Consider the following 20,194-nt stretch of genomic DNA (forward strand, 5'->3'; position numbering starts at 1 on the left):
TTATCCTGCTCTCCAAAGTATTTCTACTAGCCTGTATTTTTCTGTCTGGTTTAAGTCATCTGCCCTTTCTTCTTCTTCTTCTTCATTTTTTTCAGATTGATGATGTCATTGATGAAATCATCAGCCTAGAATCCAGCTACAATGATTACAGTGGTCTGCAGATGCCCAGCACAGTGAGTATTGTTCCTCCTGTTCTTGTGAAAGGGAAAGGCAAAAGTGACTTCAAGGAGAGCTGGGGCCCTTTCACACTTCACATTTAAAACACTATGAACTCACTTCAGCTTCTGTGGCTGCATCGTATGCAATGAATGCCTGGAGGAGGTCATGGGCTGGATGAGAAAAAAAGAAGTAGAAGCTGAATCCAGACATGACAGAGGTGCTTACTGTCAGAGGTCCTAACCTGGGTTTGTGGTGTATCAGTCACTACTGGATAGACTTACACTCCTCCTGAAAGACTATGTTCACAGAGGGTGCTTCTGGAGTTATTGCTTCAAATGACAGCTCAGAAAATGTGATAGCCAGGAGTGCTTACTATCAATTTCAGCTGTTACACCAGCTATGCTACTACGTAGAGTTGGAAGACCTAAAGATGATAGTGTACATGCCTGTAACCTCAAGGCTGGACTTGTGGCCTGTCTAAGAAGCAAATTTCCAGAGTTTGGGGGCAGCCACCAAGAAGGATTTTTCTTGTGTCCTCACCAACCATGCTTGTTTTGATGGTGGGACTAAGAGAAGGGCCTCTCCTGACAATCTCAGGGCCTCAGCTGGTTTATATAGGGACAGAGGTGGGAATCATGTGGTCCACCAGATGATGTTGGACAACATTCCTCCTCACTGGCCATGCTGGGTAAGGTTTCTGGGAGTTTTAGTCCAACAATGTTTGGTAAGTCCACATGGTCCCCACCACTGGTCTGAGCTGTAGCTTAGTTGTACATAAATCTGGGAACTGGCCTTATTGGTTGTCTAGGCATGGAAGTAGACTGAATTTTTCTTTTTCTCCTCTTGCACCAGCTGCCTGTCTCTGGAAACCTCCTGGATGTATACAGCAACCAAGGAATGATGGAGCCAGTTGTCACTGTCAGCAACTCTTGTCCGGCTGACTTGCCCAATATCAAGAGAGAGATGTCAGGTACAGGATTATAGAGATCCAAGCAACACCAAGAGATGTTATAGTGCCAGGAAGTGGTGGCAGCTTCTGAGTCAATGCTGACTGGTGTTCTTTAATTCTCTATTTATTTATTTTTGATTCTGCTCTGTAGAAAATGAAGCCAAAGCATTTCTGAAGGAGAGACAGAAGAAGGATAACCATAATCTCAGTGAGTATAAAATGTGGCTGACTTCATTTTAAGGGTTTGGATTGGTTGTTCCATTATTGAGGATAGTGAATGGAGCTTTCAGTTTAAGATTTCAACTTGAAGCTGAGATCCTTAAAATAAATCCCAGTAGTTGAACAGGTATCTGCCTCATCTCAGACCAAATGGTGGGTTGGATCTGGACCTGGTCATATTTAAAGGACACCCATTGACTTCCTAAGTTCCCTTGACAGCAGGGATGGATAGGTTGTTATTCTCAACATCCCTATCTTCTGTAAACCAGAGAGAAAATTACAGGCTACTAGAATTACTTGGGAGAGCAAAGAGCAAAGTATAAAACCAAAGGGGAAAAAAAAACAGTTTCCCTAATCTCTAATCAGCATATTTAGTGGTGAGGGATAATGGACGTTATGGATTGACAACCCCAGGAGAAAAATATGTAGCTTACCCCTTTGGTCAGAGGGTTGGACTTGGAGGTTGAGGTGCCAGCCTTAGCTGAAGTGAAAACTGGAAGATTCGGCCCATTTGCTCACTATGAACCTGACCTGCCTCAGAGGACTGTTGTGAGATTAAAATGGAAGAGGAGGAGATACAGTACCTTTACGCCACACTGAGCTCACTTGGGGAAAGGTGGAATAGGCTTGTTTGTTGTTTCTGTTGTTTTGTGCCTTCAAATCATTTTTGACTTATGGTGACCCTAAGGTAAATCTGTCATGAGGTTTTCTTGGTAAGATTTGTTCAGAAGAGGTTTGCCATTGCCCTCTCCTGTGCTGAAAGTAAATAAAAATAAATAAAAATCAAATTAACCCAGTCTGTTCACATGAATCAATATTGTCTACTCTTGCCTGGCTGCTGTTTTTCCGAGGTCTCAGGCAAAGGGCCTTTCTATTTAGCTCATCTGATTATTTTACCTGGAGATGCCAGGAGTCTGAGAACTGTCTTCCTGCAAATCAAGAGCTTGACCCACCCAGTGTAGTTTCCTTTTGAAATCTCTGGGGCTTTCCTCTGAGGAAGGGTGATTAGAATCAGGCTGCACATGCTTCATTCTCTCCCTAAGGACCAAGGTTGAGAAAGCAGATTGCTAACCTCCTCTCATCCAGTCATATATCCATCATGCAGGCTTGGTAGTGATTTCTTCCATTTTTGCATGTAAAGCATACTGTGGGAAAGTGACCTTTTGCTTCATTGGCCATGCCCTGTGTTGGGTTCTGGGAACTGTTGTTCAAAAAAGTAGTTTTCCAACCTGTTATGTGGAAGTATCTGGAGCTAAAGCTGCATCTATACTGCAGAATTAATGCCGTTTGAAAAAGCTCTGCTCTAAGGAATTCTGAGCTTTGTAATTTATTGTGGCATCAGAACTCTTTAAGGCTAAACAGCCACAAACTGCACATCCCAGAATTCCATAGTATTGAGCCGTGGTAATTAAAATGGTGTCAAACTGCATTAATTCTGCAGTATAGATGCAGCTTGAGAGAAGAGCAACTTATTCAAGGTTATCAATGTGGTGTCCTTTTTGCCCCTCTTAAATCTAAGATACTTCTTTGGAGGGCAGTAGGTATTCTTGAAATCATGATCAAAGATAGACTGTACCTGTGGGATGATATAAATGTGGTCCTCCAGATGTTGCTGGGCTTCAGTTCCCATCATTCCTTACCATCACCTATGTTAGTTGGGGCTGATAGGAGTTGCAATCTGACCATTTCTGACAAGTGACATATTTGCCACCCTTGAACTTAAGGAAAGTCCATTGGTTTTGTTCTGTTCAGAAAGAACCATTGTATGGAAGTCCATTTTGGTATTTTAGGGCAAAGATATCGCTTATACTTTATCCACACTCTAAGTAATGCCCTTCTTATAAAATGTTTTCTGGAATCCTTGTTTGCTTGTCTTCTATTTATTGTGCTTGTATTCCCTTGGGAATTTTGGCTGCCCCTTTTCTTTGGATGCCTAAATGTGGCCCCATAGAGACAGGCCAAAATAAAGCTGCTTTGGGTCACTTTGGAGGTATGCTGTTTAAATGCTGCATGCATCCTAAGAGTCCGGAAGCCACCCCAGAGCTACGCTCTAGTCCTAAGAGAGAAGCTTTGGCGCAGCTTCTGGCCTCTTAAGATGCATGTGTCATTTAAACAGCATCCCTCCGAAGTGACTCGAAGCAGCTTTATTTTGGCCTGTCTGTATGGGCCCTGAATTTCTGAACGCTAGGCAGAGGTTTTAAATAACGGCAATGCTAGAAATTTGGGGGCTGAAGAAAAAAATTATTGGGAAGGGCAGAATTATTTTATGAGGGCAGTGCCCTCATTTTGCCACTCTTACATAGTTACATTTCTAGACTGATCCAAGAGAAGAAAAAACTGTTAGGGCTAGTTGACTTTAAAGCGTTTTGTTCTCATGCTGGGAGAGAAAGGAGAATTACAAGGCTGCTCAGCCTGTTGATCTGATCAGTTACAGCAGAGAACAAACAGGCTGAGCCAGCTTGTAGAAGCTGCCCTGGGAAGGTCTAATGTGCGTGGGTGGCGGGAACTGGATTGCCTGACTCTCTTGGCTTAGTTGAGGTCATGTAACCTCCCCATCCGTCTCAGTCTTTTCCTCCCTCCTTTCCTGCCTCTTTGTGCCCCATTTTTGCCATGTGTTTTTGCACCACACAGGTCCTGTAACTCAGCTGTATTTGGGTAATCTCAGATATTGCCCAAGCACCGGGGGCTGGGAGGGGGAAGTGTTGCACTTAATTGCTTCTTGATTCTATAAATAGGAAAAGAAGAAGGGCTGAAACTTTTGTGGTGCTCTAGTATGAGAGACAGCTGAATGCAAATCATAGGACTAAAATCCAGTGTTGTGCTGGAAGCTTCCAGTGGAACCTTCTTCCCTTCCCTCCTGCAGCTCTTGCAGCTCTCCATGCTGCCTGAAAACTGGCTTCAGAGTGCTAAGTAGTCCCCCACAAGCCAAGCTGGGTTTGGGGTGCATGAGAGAATTCAGCAAGGATACTCAGACCACCATGTGAACAGAATGCTGGACTAGAGAGGCGGTCTGATCCAGCACAGCTCATCTCTGGTTCTTAATATTAGAGAAGACCAAACTAAAACAAGGGCCTAAATACCCAAAGAACACCAAAACCCCTCTGATCTTGGAAGCTAATCAGGGCCAGCCATGATTAGTACTTGATAGGGAGACTGCAAATGAATACCAGGTGCAATAGACTATACAGTGTGCCCACATTATACATGGGTGCGCTATACGTGGCTTTGAGCGTATGGGGCGCAAGGGGCGGTGCGTTCCATTCAGATGAATGGGGTGCATGCTGCTGCGTGCACAAGATCCATTCAAGTGAATGGGGCTCAAGCATAGGCGGAATTCACCTTACGCAGGGGAGTCCGGAGCGGATTCCCCGCCTAAGGCAAGGGTCCACTGTATTTCAGAGAAAGGAACGGCCAAAACCACTCCTGAGTATTCCTTGCCTGAGAAAACCCTATGCAATCCAAGGGATTGCCATAAGTCGACAGGCAATTTGAAGGCACATAACCACACAGCTTAAAACCCCACAAGTACAAAATAACAATGAAATATTCCATTGTTTATTTGGGACTTTACTCCTCAAACGTTGGTTTTATTCACCGTGTGGAACTCATACACATGTTACATTATAATATGCATACACACACAAAAGCACAAATAAATAAATATGTATTACTGTCATCTATAAAATGTATGAAAATCAGCATGGTGTAGTGTTATGAACATTGGGTTATGACTCTGGAGACCAGGGTTTGAATCCCAGCTCCTTGGATGACCTTGGGCAAGTCACACACTTTCAGCCTCAGAGGATGGCAATAGCAAACCTTCTTTGAAGAAACTTGCCTAGAAAACCCCATGATAGGGTTGCCGTAAGTCAGGAGTGATGTGAAATCACACAAGAAAAAAATAAAAACAAAAAACTTACATAATATTTCATCATATTGTAATATACAGATATAGGATCATAGAGTTGGAAGAGACCACTAGGGCCATCCAGTCCAACCCCATTCTGCCATGCAGGAAATCCAAATCAAAGCATCCCTGACAGATGGCCATCCAGCCTCTGTTTAAAGACCTCCAAGGAAGGAGACTCTATCACCCTCTGAGGGAGTGCATTCCATTGTCGAACAGCCCTTACTGTTAGGAAGTTCCTCCTAATGTTCAGGTGGAATCTCTTTTCCTGTAGCTTGCATCCATTATTTCGGGTCCTGTTCTCTGGAGCAGCAGAAAACAAGCTTGCTCCCTCTTCAATATGACATCCCTTCAAATATTTAAACAGGGCGATCATATCACCTCTTAACCTTCTTTTCTCCAGGCTAAACATCCCCAGCTCCCTAAGTCGTTCCTCATAGGGCATGGTTTCCAGACCCTTCACCATTTTTGTCGCCCTCCTTTGGACATGCTCCAGTTTCTCAATGTCCTTTCTGAATTGTGGTGCCCAGAACTGGACACAATATTCTAGGTGGGGCCTGACCAGAGCAGAATACAGTGGCACTATTACTTCTCTTGATCTAGACACTATACTTCTATTGATGCAGCCTAAAATAGCATTGGCCTTTTCACACTGTTCACTCAAGTTCAACTTATGGTCTACTTGGACTCCTAGATCCCTTTCACACATAGTTTCATTCAGCCAGGTGTCACCCATCCTATATCTGTGCATTTTATTTTTCCTCCCTAAGTGCAATACCTTACATTTCTCCGCGTTGAATTTCATTTTGTTAGCTTTGGCCCAGCTTTCTAGTCTATTCAGGTCATTTTGAATCTTGATGCTGTCCTCTGGGGTATTAGCTATTCCCCCTAATTTGGTATCATCTGCAAATTTGATAAGTATGCTCCCAATTCTGTCATCCAGGGCATTGATAAAGATGTTGAATAGCACTGGGCCCAGGACAGAGCCCTGTGGGACCCCACTGGTCACTTCTCTCCAGGATGAAAAGGAGCCATTGTTGAGCACCCTTTGGGTTCGGCCGGTCAACCAGTTACAGATCCATTTAACAGTTCCTTTGTCTAGCCCACATTTTACAAGCTTGTTTGCAAGAATGTCATGGGGAACTTTGTCAAAGGCCTTACTGAAATCAAGATATACTATATCCACAGCATTCCCTTCATCTACCAAGCTGGTAATTTTATCAAAGAAAGAGATTAGGTTTGTCTGGCATGACTTGTTTCTCTGAAACCCATGTTGAGTTTTTGTGATTATGGCATTGCCTTCTAGATGTTCACAGACTCTCTGTTTAATGATCTGCTCCAGAATCTTTCCTGGTATGGATGTCAGACTAACTGGACGATAATTGTTGGGATCCTCTTTTTTCCCCTTTTTGAAGATGGGGACAACGTTTGCCCTCCGCCAGTCTGCTGGGATCTCTCCTGTTTTCCAGGAGTTTTCAAAGATTATTGCCAATGGCTCCAATATTACATTTGCCAGTTCTTTTAATACCCTTGGATGGAGTTCATCTGGTCCCAGAGACTTAAATTAATTTAGATTAATAAGGTATTCCTCTACTATTTCTTTACTTATTCTGTGCTGAAATTCCTCTATTCTGTCCTCTGCTCCATTATCCTCAGGTTGAGCACCCTTTTCCTTTTCTGAGAAGACTGTGGCAAAGAAGGTGTTGAGTAATTCTGCCTTTTCTCTGTCTTCTGTTAGCATTTTGCCATCTTCTCCACGCAGTGGCCCTACCATTTCCTTCTTCTTCCTTTTGCTGCGGACATATCCAAAAAAGCCCTTTTTATTGTTCTTAACCTCTCTAGCAAGCCTGAGTTCATTCTGTGCTTTAGCTTTTCTGACTTTATCCCTACACATGCCTGCTATTTCTTTGAATTCCTTTTTTGTGATTTCCCCCTTTTTCCATTTCTTATACATGTTCCGTTTCAAACTTAGCTCGGTTGAAAGTTCCTTAGTCATCCATCCTGGTTTCTTGAGACACCTCCCGTTTTTCTTTCTCACTGGAACTGTTTGAAATTGTGCCTTCAGTATCTCCCTTTTGAGAAAGTCCCATCCGTCCTGAACTCCTTTATCTTTTAGTATTTCTGACCATGGAATCGCCCTCAATACGTCTCTAAGTTTACTGAAATCCACTCTCCTAAAGTCTAGGATGCGTGTCTGACTATGCCTGGCTTCTCCTTTCCACTGTATTACAAACTCCAGGAGAACATGGTCACTTCCACCTAATGATCCCACCACTTGCACCCCATTAACCAAGTCATCCTTGTTGGTTAGGATCACATCTAAAATAGCTGACCCCCTTGTTGCCTCTTCCACCTTTTGGACCATGAAATTGTCTTCCAGGCAAGTGAGGAATTTGCTAGGCCTTGAGGATTTTGCTGAGTTTGACTTCCAACAAATATCAGGATAGTTGAAGTCGCCCATCACTACTACATCTCTCTTTTCTGACTGTGTGGTCATCTGTTCTAGAAAGATATCATCCAATTCCTCAGTCTGACTTGGGGGTCTGTATAATGTAAATGTTTCAGATGTGGTCATAGTATAGAGTGTGAGGCAATAGTAGTATCAGCATTATGCACCAAGGAAGCTTCTGTGCCAAGAAGGAGTGAACTGTGTGCCCCATGTATGTTATTATTATTATTATTAACCTTTATTTATAAAGCGCTGTAAATTTACACAGTGCTGTACATACAATCTTTCAGTTAGACGGTTCCCTGCCCTCAGGCTTACAATCTAAGAAATGTTACAGACCTTACATTTTTTAATTCGATTCTCTTTCATGTAATTCAGTTTCTATCAGATATGTGACAGAAACAAATAGTTGATTGGCCTTTTGTGTTTTCTAATTGCTAGAAATAATATTTTGTAAGCCCCTTTGGCTCTTACTTAAAACATTTGTGTGTCATCCTTAATCCTATGTAGGATTCCAGGCAGTATACAACCATAGTACAGATACTTTTATATATTAAAAAAAATAACCTAAATAGGACTGGTTCAAAATGGTTTATTGCCTGAGGCAGAGCAGCAAATAGCACCCCAACCCACACAGCTCTGTACTCAAGGTGTATCATACATAAAGCCAGCGAAATTATGGAGGCTAAAAATCGAGCAAAGCCTTCTCTCCAAAGCTAGTACTAAAATACAACAATAAGAAATTAACTGGGCATTTTTTTGTTTTTTTCTTGACATCCCAAATATGCAGCCAGAGGCAGCTACTATGCTCTTGCACAATGACAAGAGTGGCCCTGTAGTTAAAATTTATGAGGAGCGACAGTGTCTGGGCAAATGAGAACACTTATACCTGGCACAAAGCAATATTTCAGGGCAGGTGCCAGGTAACCTTCTTTACCTGTAATAAAGAATGTATCTGGAGAACAGCCTTGGCAGAAGATTGTGAGACATAGGTAGATTGATGGGGGAAAAGGTTTTGAGAAGCCATTGGCTGTTTTACAATTTCAATCATACTTTTACAGCCCTAAGATTTAGACATTTCGGTTTGTAAAGAAAGCTGAGGTTCTCAGGAAGATGAATTCAGTGCTCAGTCCCAGCCAAGCTCCAGCCCTAGTTGTAGCTCTGATCCAGGCAAGTATGGTGCAGTGTTGAGACTTTCGATACACAAGGGGCCCCTGGTATCTGTTGGGGCTTGGTTCCAGGACCCCCTGTGGATACCAAAATTTATGGATGATCAAGTCTCATAATGAAATGGCATCCCTTATATAGAATGGCAAAATCAAGGCTTGCTTTTTGGAATTTATATATTTTTTTAAATATATATTTTCAAGCTGTGGATGGTTAAATCCATGGATAAAGAATGGATACAGAGGGCTGATTGTATTGTCTAGCCTTGAGCAAGACACTCTGTCTTTGCCTCCTCTAAGTTGTCAAGGCTATTGGGAGGTTATATAAGATGAAATAATGGAAAAAACAATTTCCTTGCTGAAATGTGTTCTAAAAATCCATTGTTTCTAGTTATTAATAACAGTAAATGCATCTAGACCTCCTGCAGTGCCACCTTAACATTCCTTTCTTTCTTTGCAGTTGAGCGGCGGAGAAGGTTCAACATTAATGACAGAATCAAAGAACTGGGGACCCTCATTCCAAAATCAAATGATCCGTAAGTCTGGCAGATGATTTCTTGACAAAATGGGGCAAAGTCCAGTTTTGTGGGATAGGGATGTGCAAGAAAGCTTTGATTTTCACCTTTCCCATAGTTGTGGTTGCATTCAAATTCCACTTGCTGGTGTTTGCTAAATACAGGCATAGTTCGCTTAACAAAGGGGAAGTGTTCCTGGGCATTACTTCTTTAACAGAAAGTTTGGAACCAAAAGCAATACTAACAGGGAAAGAATAGGAATAGGTGCCATCATCCCAAAAATGTAGAGTCAGTTCCAAATATTGCTGCAAACATTTTATGTAAAACTCTCAACATACACATGCAAAATGAAACAACCAGGTCATATAAATCTTGCCTAAGTAAACAAAAACTTTTTGAACTTTCTAGCACCATGATGATTTCCCCCCATTCCTAGCCTCTATTTTTTCTTATGGTTTTTATTTTGCTGGCCAAACTTGCAGTGCCATGCTTTTTTAACATGCTGGTGATAACTGGGAATGCTAGTTTATTTGCTCTCCCCATTTCTCTTCGTTTTGCTGTTCGTGCATGGTCAGCAAAGGACTCTAGAGGCAGCTGCTGTTTTCCAAAATGATTTTATCTGTGAGCCGCCTTGGGTCCCCTTCTGGGAGAAAGGTGGCATATAAATGAAATAAATAAATAAAATTTACTTTCCCTGTTGTAGGCAGGTAGGCACAACTACAGTAGGATGAGCTAAAGTTCCTTCCCAGCTCAAACTTTATTGCATTCTTTGCTGGAGACATGTTACTGCACCTGACACTGTTGTTCTGTGTTTATCGTGTCCTCCGTCACCATCTTCCCCAATACAGCTGGAAAAAATCTTCCAGCTAGACAGAGGACAAGAAGGAAAAGGCGGGCTGGGCAGGTGTAACAAGTCTTTATAAAAAGAAGCTTCACTGTCAGAGGCTTTGTTAATGAAGGTATGCCTGTATACTTTCAGTGCTGATCATTTTTATCAGTTTGGAGGGCAGACTTACCTTTAGATCATTCCTGGTAGCTTTTATTTAGTAAGAGTGAAGACACTTAGCTTTCCATGCGTTTTGGACTTCACTCCCAGTCCCAGACGCCCCAACCATTATGGGCAGTGTTAAGGGATTATGGTGTGGGGGTGGTGTGGGACGGTTAGACCAAAAGGTTGGGAGGGTTCAAGGTTCCCCACCCCCAGTATACAGAGGACAGAGCACAATATATTATCAGCCCTGTTGTAGCACAGTTATCCTCCAGATCTGTTTGAATACAATTCTTACTGTTCCCCAGCTAGCTGTAGGACACCTGGAGGAAAGTCTAGTTGGGGAAGACTGATAAAGTATTTCTTAAAGACTGGTAGCTAAATGGGGAGCTTGCTTTAGGCACTCTGGTTAGCTGTGGTTACAAAGAGGATGATGCCTAAGACCACAGCTGGGGAACTTGTGACCCTCCACATGTTTTGGAAGCCAGTGTCCATAAGCCAGCTGACATAGCAAATGCTAAAGGATTATGGCTGTTGAAGTCCAAATCATCCGGAGACCCATAGGTAGAGAATTCTGCTACACTAGAGCAGGAGACATTTTGGCTTTCCAGATGCTGTTGATGAACTGCTGCTCCCATTATCCCTCACTATTGGCCAGGTTGGCAGGAGCTGATGGGTATAAAACTCTCTGTGATCTGATTCCAGACTAGATACCATGTCTCCCCATTTGAACCTGCTTGAAGCTTAACATCTTTGGGGGAGGGCTTTCTCAGTGTCCCTCCAACATCATAGTATGGTTGGGATGATATGGAAAAAGCTTTCTTGGTGGTTGCTCCCACACTGTGGAAATGTGTGGTTTGCCATTGTCTTTCCAAGGCTGAGAGCATGTGACTTGTCACCCAGTGGGTTTCATGGCTGAGCTGGGAATCAAACCCTGGTCTCCAGAGTCATAATTCAACATCCAAACCACTATGCTATGCAACACTCACATCACTATGCTATCGTGGCTCCCTTTGAGAAAAAGGCAGGATATCAACCAAAAACAAACAAGCAAGCAATGGTTTAGCCTACAGGTTCTCAAATGCTGGTCCTCCAGATGCGTTGGACTTCATCTTCCCAAGTCTCAGCTGGTATGGCCACTGCTGAAGAATTCTGGGATGTGAAGTTCCAAGGACTAGAGTTTGAGAACTACTGCTCTCACTAACATTTGGAAGGCTACAGGTTCTTCACTGCTCTGCTAGTTAGGTAGACCCTGGTTCTGATCCTACAAGGCAGTCATCTCAGGGTGGGATGGGGAATGACAGGATTTTGCATGCCAAGTGTTTATCGTTTCTTCCTGCAGGGAGATGCGTTGGAACAAAGGAACCATCCTGAAGGCTTCAGTGGACTATATCCGGAAGCTGCAGAAAGAGCAGCAGCGCTCCAAGGAGATGGAGATCCGACAGCGGAAGCTGGAGCAGGCCAACCGCAGTCTTCAGCTGCGAGTGCAGGTAACAAAGAAGATGCTGTGCTGTTGTGAGGGTGGAGCAAAGCAGGCATACACCCAGTTCAGGTGTGCTGCTGGGTCTCACTCGCTGGCCTCTGCTCTCTTCTGCAGGAGCTGGAACTCCAGGTCCAGATGCATGGCTTGCCTTTGACATCAACACAGGGACTGCTGACACAGTCCTTGGGCGGAGACACAGTTCCCCCCTTCACAGATACATTGGATCTGCCCTTCTCAGCTGAAGAACTAGGGCTAGGCCTTGCACTGGGATCAGACGTGGCTGGTCTCCAGGATGTTCTCATGGACGATGGGACTGCTCTATCCCCGCTTGGCGCTTCTGACCCACTACTTTCCTCTGTCTCACCTGGTGCCTCCAAAGGCAGCAGCCGCCGTTCCAGTTTCAGCATGGAAGACGATTCGTGATGGCAGCACGTGGGACTTTGGCAGCCGGAAAGGAGGAGCCGCTAAAGCTCCGGTCCTTACACACCTGGCTCCTACTCTGCCCAGACTTCCCCTCTGGTCCCAAAGGGTCTCAAATGGGGGAGGCTCATCCCTTCTGCTGGTATAGGCCCATGCCCCTTCCGAAGTACCACCTCTTTCCTTAACATTCTGTATTTTAAAGTGTTAACTTTCTGCCCCTTCAATCAGGGGGCAGAAGGGATAGTGTGGATTCAATTTCCTCCCATGGGAAAGTTGGCTTGCCGAGCTGTTGGATACCAAATCTCCCCGGAAAGCACCAGAAATAGGTTATCCCTTAACAAAGTGTGGGGCCCTAAACCGTTTATAGTCAGCAAGGTTCAGAGATGTTAGGAAGAGTTAGATCTCTATGCATTTCCCTAACCCTGCCCTGTTTTAAAACTAGTAGGGTGTTCCTGTATCACTGTGTGAGGAGTGTATCGCCACCTGCTTTGGTTTGCTCACTCCAGCCCTTGCTTTATATATTCTTGCACCTTCAATGTATATAATTTGGGAAGTTGGTATGAGCAGGGAAGGAGGAAAGTAGCCTCTTTTTAAGAGCTTTTGCAGTACAGAGCCTTGTCCTCCTCTTCCTCCTTCCTTTTTTTTTAAATGAGCTTTATTTTATAGATATTGGACTTGTTAAAAATATTGTAAATCTAACCCTTCTACTGCTCTCATTTTAAATATAAGGGTTCACCAAACTGATGCTTAAACATTTGGTGAAGCCTTCATGTTTTAATTTTGGTTCCCCCCCCCCCCCCCAGTTTTGTTCAGATCTGGCTGAAAGAAAACCTGATTTATGTCTCTCGTGTTTTCTTTGTGGGCAAAGGAATAAGGGAGAGGAAAATAGAGAAATAATTCTCTTGCACTTGCTTTTATATTCATTTAAATCTTAAGAGTCATAACTGCTCAATAGGATTTAACTGTCACCTCTCCTTTGGTTTTTTTTATAAATTAAATATCTCTTTCTTTTTAATATATATATGATGTTATAATCAATTTTTAAATAGCATTTTTTGCATATTACATGGACCTAAAGAGAAAAAAGCTGTACTGACTGTACTGTTTATTGAATCTACTAGCCTTCGATTGCACCTGAGTTTTGTTTGGTATAGGAGGGTGTTGTAATTGCTGCAAAGACAATCATTTGGTCTCTACTGTAGGCCTTGCCACTTTGTGTGAATGCTGTCAGACAGAAATGGGCACCTGGAAGCAGTTTGTTTTTCTTGCAAAAGGTTACATGAAACTCAAACTCTTTAAGAACTGAGCGCTGTTGGATGTTCACACATCTCTGTTGTTGGATGTCTACACTGGGTTAGAGCGAAGGGAAAGATAATTGGCCTCTGCCCTTCAGGTCATATAATTTGAATCTGCAAATTGCTGCCAGGAGGTGGTTGAGCTAGGATGGTACAACTTCACCCATTTGACCACATGATAATGTAGGTTTGTAATTGGAAAGATGCGGAGAATCTCACTCTTACCTGGATGCCTGTTGAGCAGGAAGTGAGAAGACGGGAGTGGGTATCAATCATGTTGTTTCAGCATGTCTTGCTATTAAGAAGAAAGGATTGCGAGTTGAAAAAAGAAAGGTTAGGCAAGTGGTTGTAGATCTTGAAGTACTAGGACCAGGCTTCATTAATAAAGCATTGTATCAATGTAGTGTTCAGGGGATGATAGGGGGGAGCATTTCAGAATGAGGGAAAGGACTGGTTTTCCTGTTTTGGATTTTATGCCCTCATGACCCAGACACCACTTTCTGTCCTTTTTACTTTGTATGTTTAAACATTCCCATTACTGATAATAGAAGCTTCTGAACAAATAAACCCACGATGATCATTTTCTATAGCCACAGCGGCACGTGTTTCTTTTATTATGTTTCCCAAAGAGTTAAATCATATTGGCATCTGGAAGTTAGCAGAGGTGTTGATAGCCACATTTGTTGGTTAGTGGCTGTAAGATCATGGTGCTGAAAAGGCTGGTAGAAACAGGCACCTGGAAAGATATGTTGAGAGTTTGTCAAAAATAATTATTTTTGGATCACAACTGCCCACCTCATTTTCCCAAACTTTGGCTTCCTTTAGACCAGTGATGATCAATTGCTGTATTCTCAAGAGCCGACTATGAAACTGGATGGTATTTTTTCTTAATACGTAAGTAGAAATTTGGTACAGATGTTGAGATGCGGTGTGTGTGTGTCAGTTGTCCACTAGTGTTTTAAATACTTCAGTGAAATCCATGCAATATAAAGTCTACTCAAGGTCCACAGGAAAAGGAATACATCTGTTTTATCCGTGCTTCTCTGGAGGTTGAGAGTGCAACTCTCAGCATTCTTCTTCATTATCTATGCTGGCTGTTGGTACTGGGATCTGCAGTTTAACAACGTCTGGAGGACCACATGGTCCCCACTAGTTTCTAACTGAAGGCCCAGCAAAATTAAAGTGCCTAATGATAATCCATTGTGGGCTCAGATAATGAATTCTGATACTGAACTTTATTTTTGTTACTTTTTCCTTCAAGTATTCACAAATGTGGATATACTCATTCATAGAATATTTTATATGGAAACACTGCAAGCTATAGGGCTTTTACCAAAGTCACGGTCATGATTTGTGATGTTGAAGGCTTTCATGGCCGGCATCCATAAATCTGTGTGTTGGTCTGTTGATGAATGGCAAGGTCTCAGGGTGGGAGGATACGCAAGGAGGATCTGTGTCTATTAGAAGTCAGACACAAATCCTCCTCACATATCCTCTCACCCTGAGGCCTTGCCATTCGCCAGCAGACCAACATAGAGATTGACATATAAATCACTTCCCCCTAACCAAGGGTCACATAGTATATATACCCCACTCACTTCCATGCCACAATTCTCTGAAGATGCCAGCCACAGATACAGGCGAAACGTCGGGAATAAATCCTTCCAGAACACAGCCACATAGCCCAAAAAACCCACAAAAAACGACGATCATTATATTTAGTACTGAGATCTGGAAACCTAGAGATAAGAACAGGGTGGTATTAAAACCTCAGGGAGAAACTGCATAAGGGAAGAATTGTAAGGTTTATATGCTACACACACTTAAGCCATATTGGGGGACTTAAGCTTTTACTAACAAGCAAATGAATGGTTTTACAATAAGCTCAACAGTAGGAAAGCAGAGCTTAATGCCTTTTAGCCCTATACCATGCCAAGTTTGATTAAGTTGATAATTTTATTTATTTATTTATTATTATTATTATTATTATTATATCCTTCCTTTTGCACAGCACTGGGAGTCAAAGCAGCTTACAGAAATTAAAAAAGATACAGATCAAAGCACATCTGTATAATGAAACTGTAAATAGAAATAAAAGCAATGAAAAGCATAGCAGTTACACTGCAGCAAGTACTGTAAAGTACAGTATTAAAAGCCCTTTTCTTATAAAGAGTTTCCAGAGACCTTTTAAAAAAAAAGTCTTCACCTGTTAATGGAAGGACACCAAGGATGGGAATATCAGACAGGCAGTGGCTAAAGGGCACATATATCTTGCTCCGGTGTTATGCCAAGATGACAATGTTCTTTCATTAGTGTTGTATTATCACGCTTTGATCTTTGTGATGTTGAGGTTTCAGCTAAAATAGTGTGGCTCTTCCAGATGGGTTGTTAGTCTCTGAGACAAAACCCAAAGGATACTGTGACACCTTAAAAGACAAGCTGACTTGTGTGCTAAAGTTCATCATCAGATAAATGACTGAAGTACTGGCCTAGTTAATTATCCAAAGTGGAAGGAAAGAGTGGGAGGAAAATGAGTTGAGGCATTGCAGCGGATGAAATTCAGTTTCTTTCTTCATGAGATCTCTGCCTGTTCTCCATAATTGGATTTAGCAAGGTGGGGACTGTCTAGCACTCTCATCCCATTTTGTTATTGCAAAGTGTAATGTGGAACAATGATGGCTAAGTAATTGTACCCTCCCAACTATCTGGATTTGGCAGGGACACACATGATTAATCTTGTCATTCCATTTTTTCCAGCGGCTTTTAAAATGTCCCCATTTCCTTCCCTTCTGTCCCACTTTTCCCCGGTGCCCTTGGTTTCATTCAACTGCTGCACAAGAAAGCACAAAGATAGTTGGGACCCTACTAACTTAGGAGAAGGGGAGGATCAGTCTTGCCCTTCCCAGAAGGCTTAAGGAAAAGCAAACTGCTGCAGCCCCTCTAAGCTTGTCTTGTTATTCCTCATTAAAAATTTTTGTCATCCTCGAACATACGTTGGACATGGAAATAAACTGGGAAAATGGTTAGCCTGGAAACTGAAAAATCAAAAAGAGAAAATATTATTCACAGCAGTAAATCAGGGAAAGAAAATGTATACAGAGCAAAACAGATCAAAGAAGATCATTTCAGAATATTTTTGAAATCTATTTAAAGAGATACAAAAGAACAAAGATCATGTGGTAGAATTAAAAGAATATTTGAATAATCAAGATATTCCGATATTCACAAAAGAGCAAAGGAAAATACTTAACCAACCGATGACCATTGCAGAGATTACACAATTCAGAAATTTAACAAAAGGGAAAACAAAAGGACCTGACAGATTCATAATTGAATATTACTGTAAATACTAGTAAAAATGGTAAAATAATAATAGTTTATATTTATAAACCCGCTTATATCCACAATAGATCATATCCGGTGTACATCAGAACAATTAATATAACAGTACAAAAAAATCTACAATTAAGAATACACTGGTATCTTCAGCAGCCCCTGATGACACAGAGCGGCGCGGCCTGCTCTCTCCCTCAACGGCCGAAAGATGACAGTTATGGAGGGAGGGCCCCTGTCTTCAGGCCAGCCCCTGATGATGCTGGCCGGCTGACTCTCTCCCTCAACGGCCGAAGAGATACAGTTATGGAGGAGAGCACTCTGTCCTTCAGGCCAGCCCTGATGACGCTGGCCGGCCTGCTCTGCCCCTCAACGGCCGAAAGATGACAGTTAGGGAGGGGGCACTCTGTCTTCAGGCCACCCCTGATGACACTAGCCGGCCTGCTCTCCTCCCTCAACGGCCGAAAGATGACAGTTATGGAGGGAGGGCACCTGGCTTCAGGCCAGCCCCTGATGAGCTGGGCGGCTGCTCTCCTCCCTCAACGGCCGAAGATGACAGTTATGAGGAGTGGCCTCGGTCTTCAGGCCAGCCCCTGAATGCAGTGGGCCGGCCCTGCTTCTCCTCTCCTCACGCCGAAAGATGACAGTTAGGGAGGGAGGGCACTCTGTCTCAGGCCAGCCCCTAGGACGCTGGTCCGGCCTGCTCTCTCCTCACACGGCCGAAAGATGACAGTTTATGGAGGGAGGGCAGCCCTTCATTCAGGCCAGGCCACCCCTGATGACGCTGGGCCGGCTGCTCTCTCCCTCAACGGCCGAAAGAGACAGTTATGGAGGGAGGGCACTCTGTTCTTCAGGCCAGCCCCGATGACGCTGGGCCGGCCTGCTCTCTCCCAGCGGCCGAAAGATGACAGTTATGGGGAGGGGGCACTCAGTCTTCAGGCCACCCCTGATGATGCCTGGGCCGGCCCTGCTTCTCCTCCCCTCAACGGCCGAAAGATGAACAGTTTATAGATGGAGGGCACTCAGTCTTCAGGCCAGCCCCTGATGATGCTGGGCCGGCCTGCTCTCTCCCTCAACGGCCGAAAGATGACAGTTATGGAGGGAGGGCACTCAGTCTTATAATATATATTATATTATAATTATAATTATAATTATAATTATAATTATATATATATATATATATATATATATTATAGATATATATATTATATTATAATATAATACTGTATAATATTGTTAAGTGTTTTTGTTTGGTCCTGATGTGTTATATTTGCTATGTTGTGGAAATATTGTGTGATCCTGACCACACTCTGATGTTGTTTAGCTGTGTGTCCCGGTTTTAATCTGTGGAACTGTGTTTGAGCATTGGATTGTGACTCTGGAGTAGGGATGCCATATCCCGCCTGTAGGTGGGGCAATCTCGCTTTTGGCAGTGCCGGCCCGGTCCTGGTCCAGTTTCGCGCCAAAACCGGGACTGCCCCGCCCACGCCCACCTCTGCCCCTGCGTACGCCTTCTTTGTGGCCGTGGGGTCCTCCAAGGCTTCACTGAGGCCTGGGAGGGCTCTCCGCGGTCTGAGCGCTGGCTGCGGAGACACTCCCTCCCAGGCCCTGGCGAGGCCTACATATCAAAATGTATGACTTTAAAAAAAAAAAAAAAAGTCCTACATTTTGATATGTTGTCCTACATTTCCCCCGGTTTGGAGGTCTTCGCTTATGGCAGCCCTACTCTGGAGACTAACCCCAGCCTGGCCATAAACCCACTGGGTGACCTTAGACAAGTCACACTCTCAGCCTCAGAGGATGGCCATGGCCAACCTCCTCTGAACAAGGCTTACCAAGATGACCCCATGATAGGTTTGCCTTAGGGTTGCCATGAAGCACACAACAACAGCCGCAGCAACAAAGGCAATAACCAGACTTGCTCTTAGAAAGGGGAGGCTTCAAACTCTGTCCTTATAAGGTCCCACCCAAAGTGTGGAAAATGTGCATAAAGATGATGGGCACATCTACACTAGAAATAACGCAGTTTGACACCACAACTGCCATGGCTCCATCCTACAGAATCCTGGGATTGGTAGTTTGATGAGACACAACCACTCATTGGCAGGGAAGGCTAAACTACAAATCCCATGATTCCACAGCACAAAGCAGTTTCAAACTGCACTGTTTCTACAGTGAAGATGCACCCAAGGTTGAGCTAGGAGGACCACCAATGTTTGGCACGATGAGGCAGTTCCCTGCTCCCTAAATAAACACCAGTGGGAAACGTGCGCAGCCCTCCAGATGCCGAGAACGCAAGTCCCATCAGCCATGGTCACTCTAAAGTGAGGGATGATAGACGTTGCTGTCCAGCATCCAAAGGGTGAGGATGGAGCACTCAAACCTCAACAATGGAAGGGCCCTCAACAAACGTTGGAAGCTGGTCTAGGAATTGGGCGCGGCCTCCTCTCTGTGGTATTAAGTCACCCTAATGGCCAGAACCGTATTTCTGTTTTAACAGACATCGCAGACGTAGGCTTTAATATATATATATACACACACACACACACACATTAATAATAATAATAATAATAATAATAATAATAATAATAATAATAATAATATATTAAAGCCTCCATCTGTGGCACATACACTTGTACTTTGAATCTTATGGAGGATATATATATATATATATATATACATATACATACATACACTTTATATGTGTGTATGTGTATATATTTATGTGTGTGTGTGTGTGATATATCCTCCATAAGATTCAAATAGTATTACTATATATGTCGAAGACGTAGGCTTTAATATATATATTTTATGGTATTTATACCCCACCCTTCAGCCCTAAAGGCTCTCAGTGGCTTTACAATTATTATTATTTAGACGGTTTCCTGCCCTCAGGCTTACAATCTAATATATATTTTTATATATATATACACACTCACATATAAGCCTACGTCTGTGACATATATAGTAGTACTATTTGAATCATATGGAGGATATATATATATATATAAAGTTTCACATTGTGCCGCTTCATTTTTTGACCAAAAGTGACAGTCTGTGATGATTAACGACTCTATATTTTAGTATCTCTGTGGTCTCCAAAACGGGCCTCCTTAACGAGTTCCGCGGACCGTCACATCTCGCCTCTCTTCTTGGGGCAGAGAGCCGCCTGATCTTTAACGTCACTTCCTGCATCTCTATGATTCCCCCTATAATGAACACGAACGGGGGCGTTCCTCCTAGACCGCCCTCATCTTAATATGCTTCCGGCAGCTCCTTCCTCGCAACTCTATGTCCCCTGCCAGCCCCCC

General features: G+C 43.2%; 1 protein-coding gene and 1 long non-coding RNA gene across 3 annotated transcripts in view; one reads left to right on the top strand and one right to left on the bottom strand.

Annotated features, from left to right (window-relative positions):
• The window catches only part of TFE3 (transcription factor binding to IGHM enhancer 3), a 49,741-nt gene extending 35,602 nt beyond the window's left edge, over positions 1-14,139 (top strand). The window contains 7 exon segments of the mRNA XM_042447972.1: positions 96-173; positions 1,012-1,129; positions 1,260-1,316; positions 9,310-9,385; positions 11,695-11,842; positions 11,950-12,198; positions 12,200-14,139. Of these exon segments, the coding sequence (XP_042303906.1) occupies positions 96-173; positions 1,012-1,129; positions 1,260-1,316; positions 9,310-9,385; positions 11,695-11,842; positions 11,950-12,198; positions 12,200-12,403 (930 nt within the window). The 3' untranslated portion in view covers positions 12,404-14,139.
• Positions 14,140-14,153: 14 nt separating this feature from the next.
• On the bottom strand, positions 14,154-16,873 carry LOC121920784. Of its 2 annotated transcripts, none has more exons than XR_006101767.1 (3): positions 16,421-16,873; positions 15,149-15,289; positions 14,154-14,286 (listed from the first exon to the last, which is right to left on the bottom strand). It is a non-coding gene; the product is annotated as an uncharacterized LOC121920784 (long non-coding RNA). The 2 variants fall into 2 exon arrangements; XR_006101766.1 differs by having other exon boundaries at positions 15,757-16,873.
• Positions 16,874-20,194: the final 3,321 nt, after the last annotated feature.

The sequence above is a fragment of the Sceloporus undulatus genome, chromosome 2 (genome assembly GCF_019175285.1).
Source record: "Sceloporus undulatus isolate JIND9_A2432 ecotype Alabama chromosome 2, SceUnd_v1.1, whole genome shotgun sequence".
NCBI lineage: Eukaryota > Metazoa > Chordata > Lepidosauria > Squamata > Phrynosomatidae > Sceloporus > Sceloporus undulatus.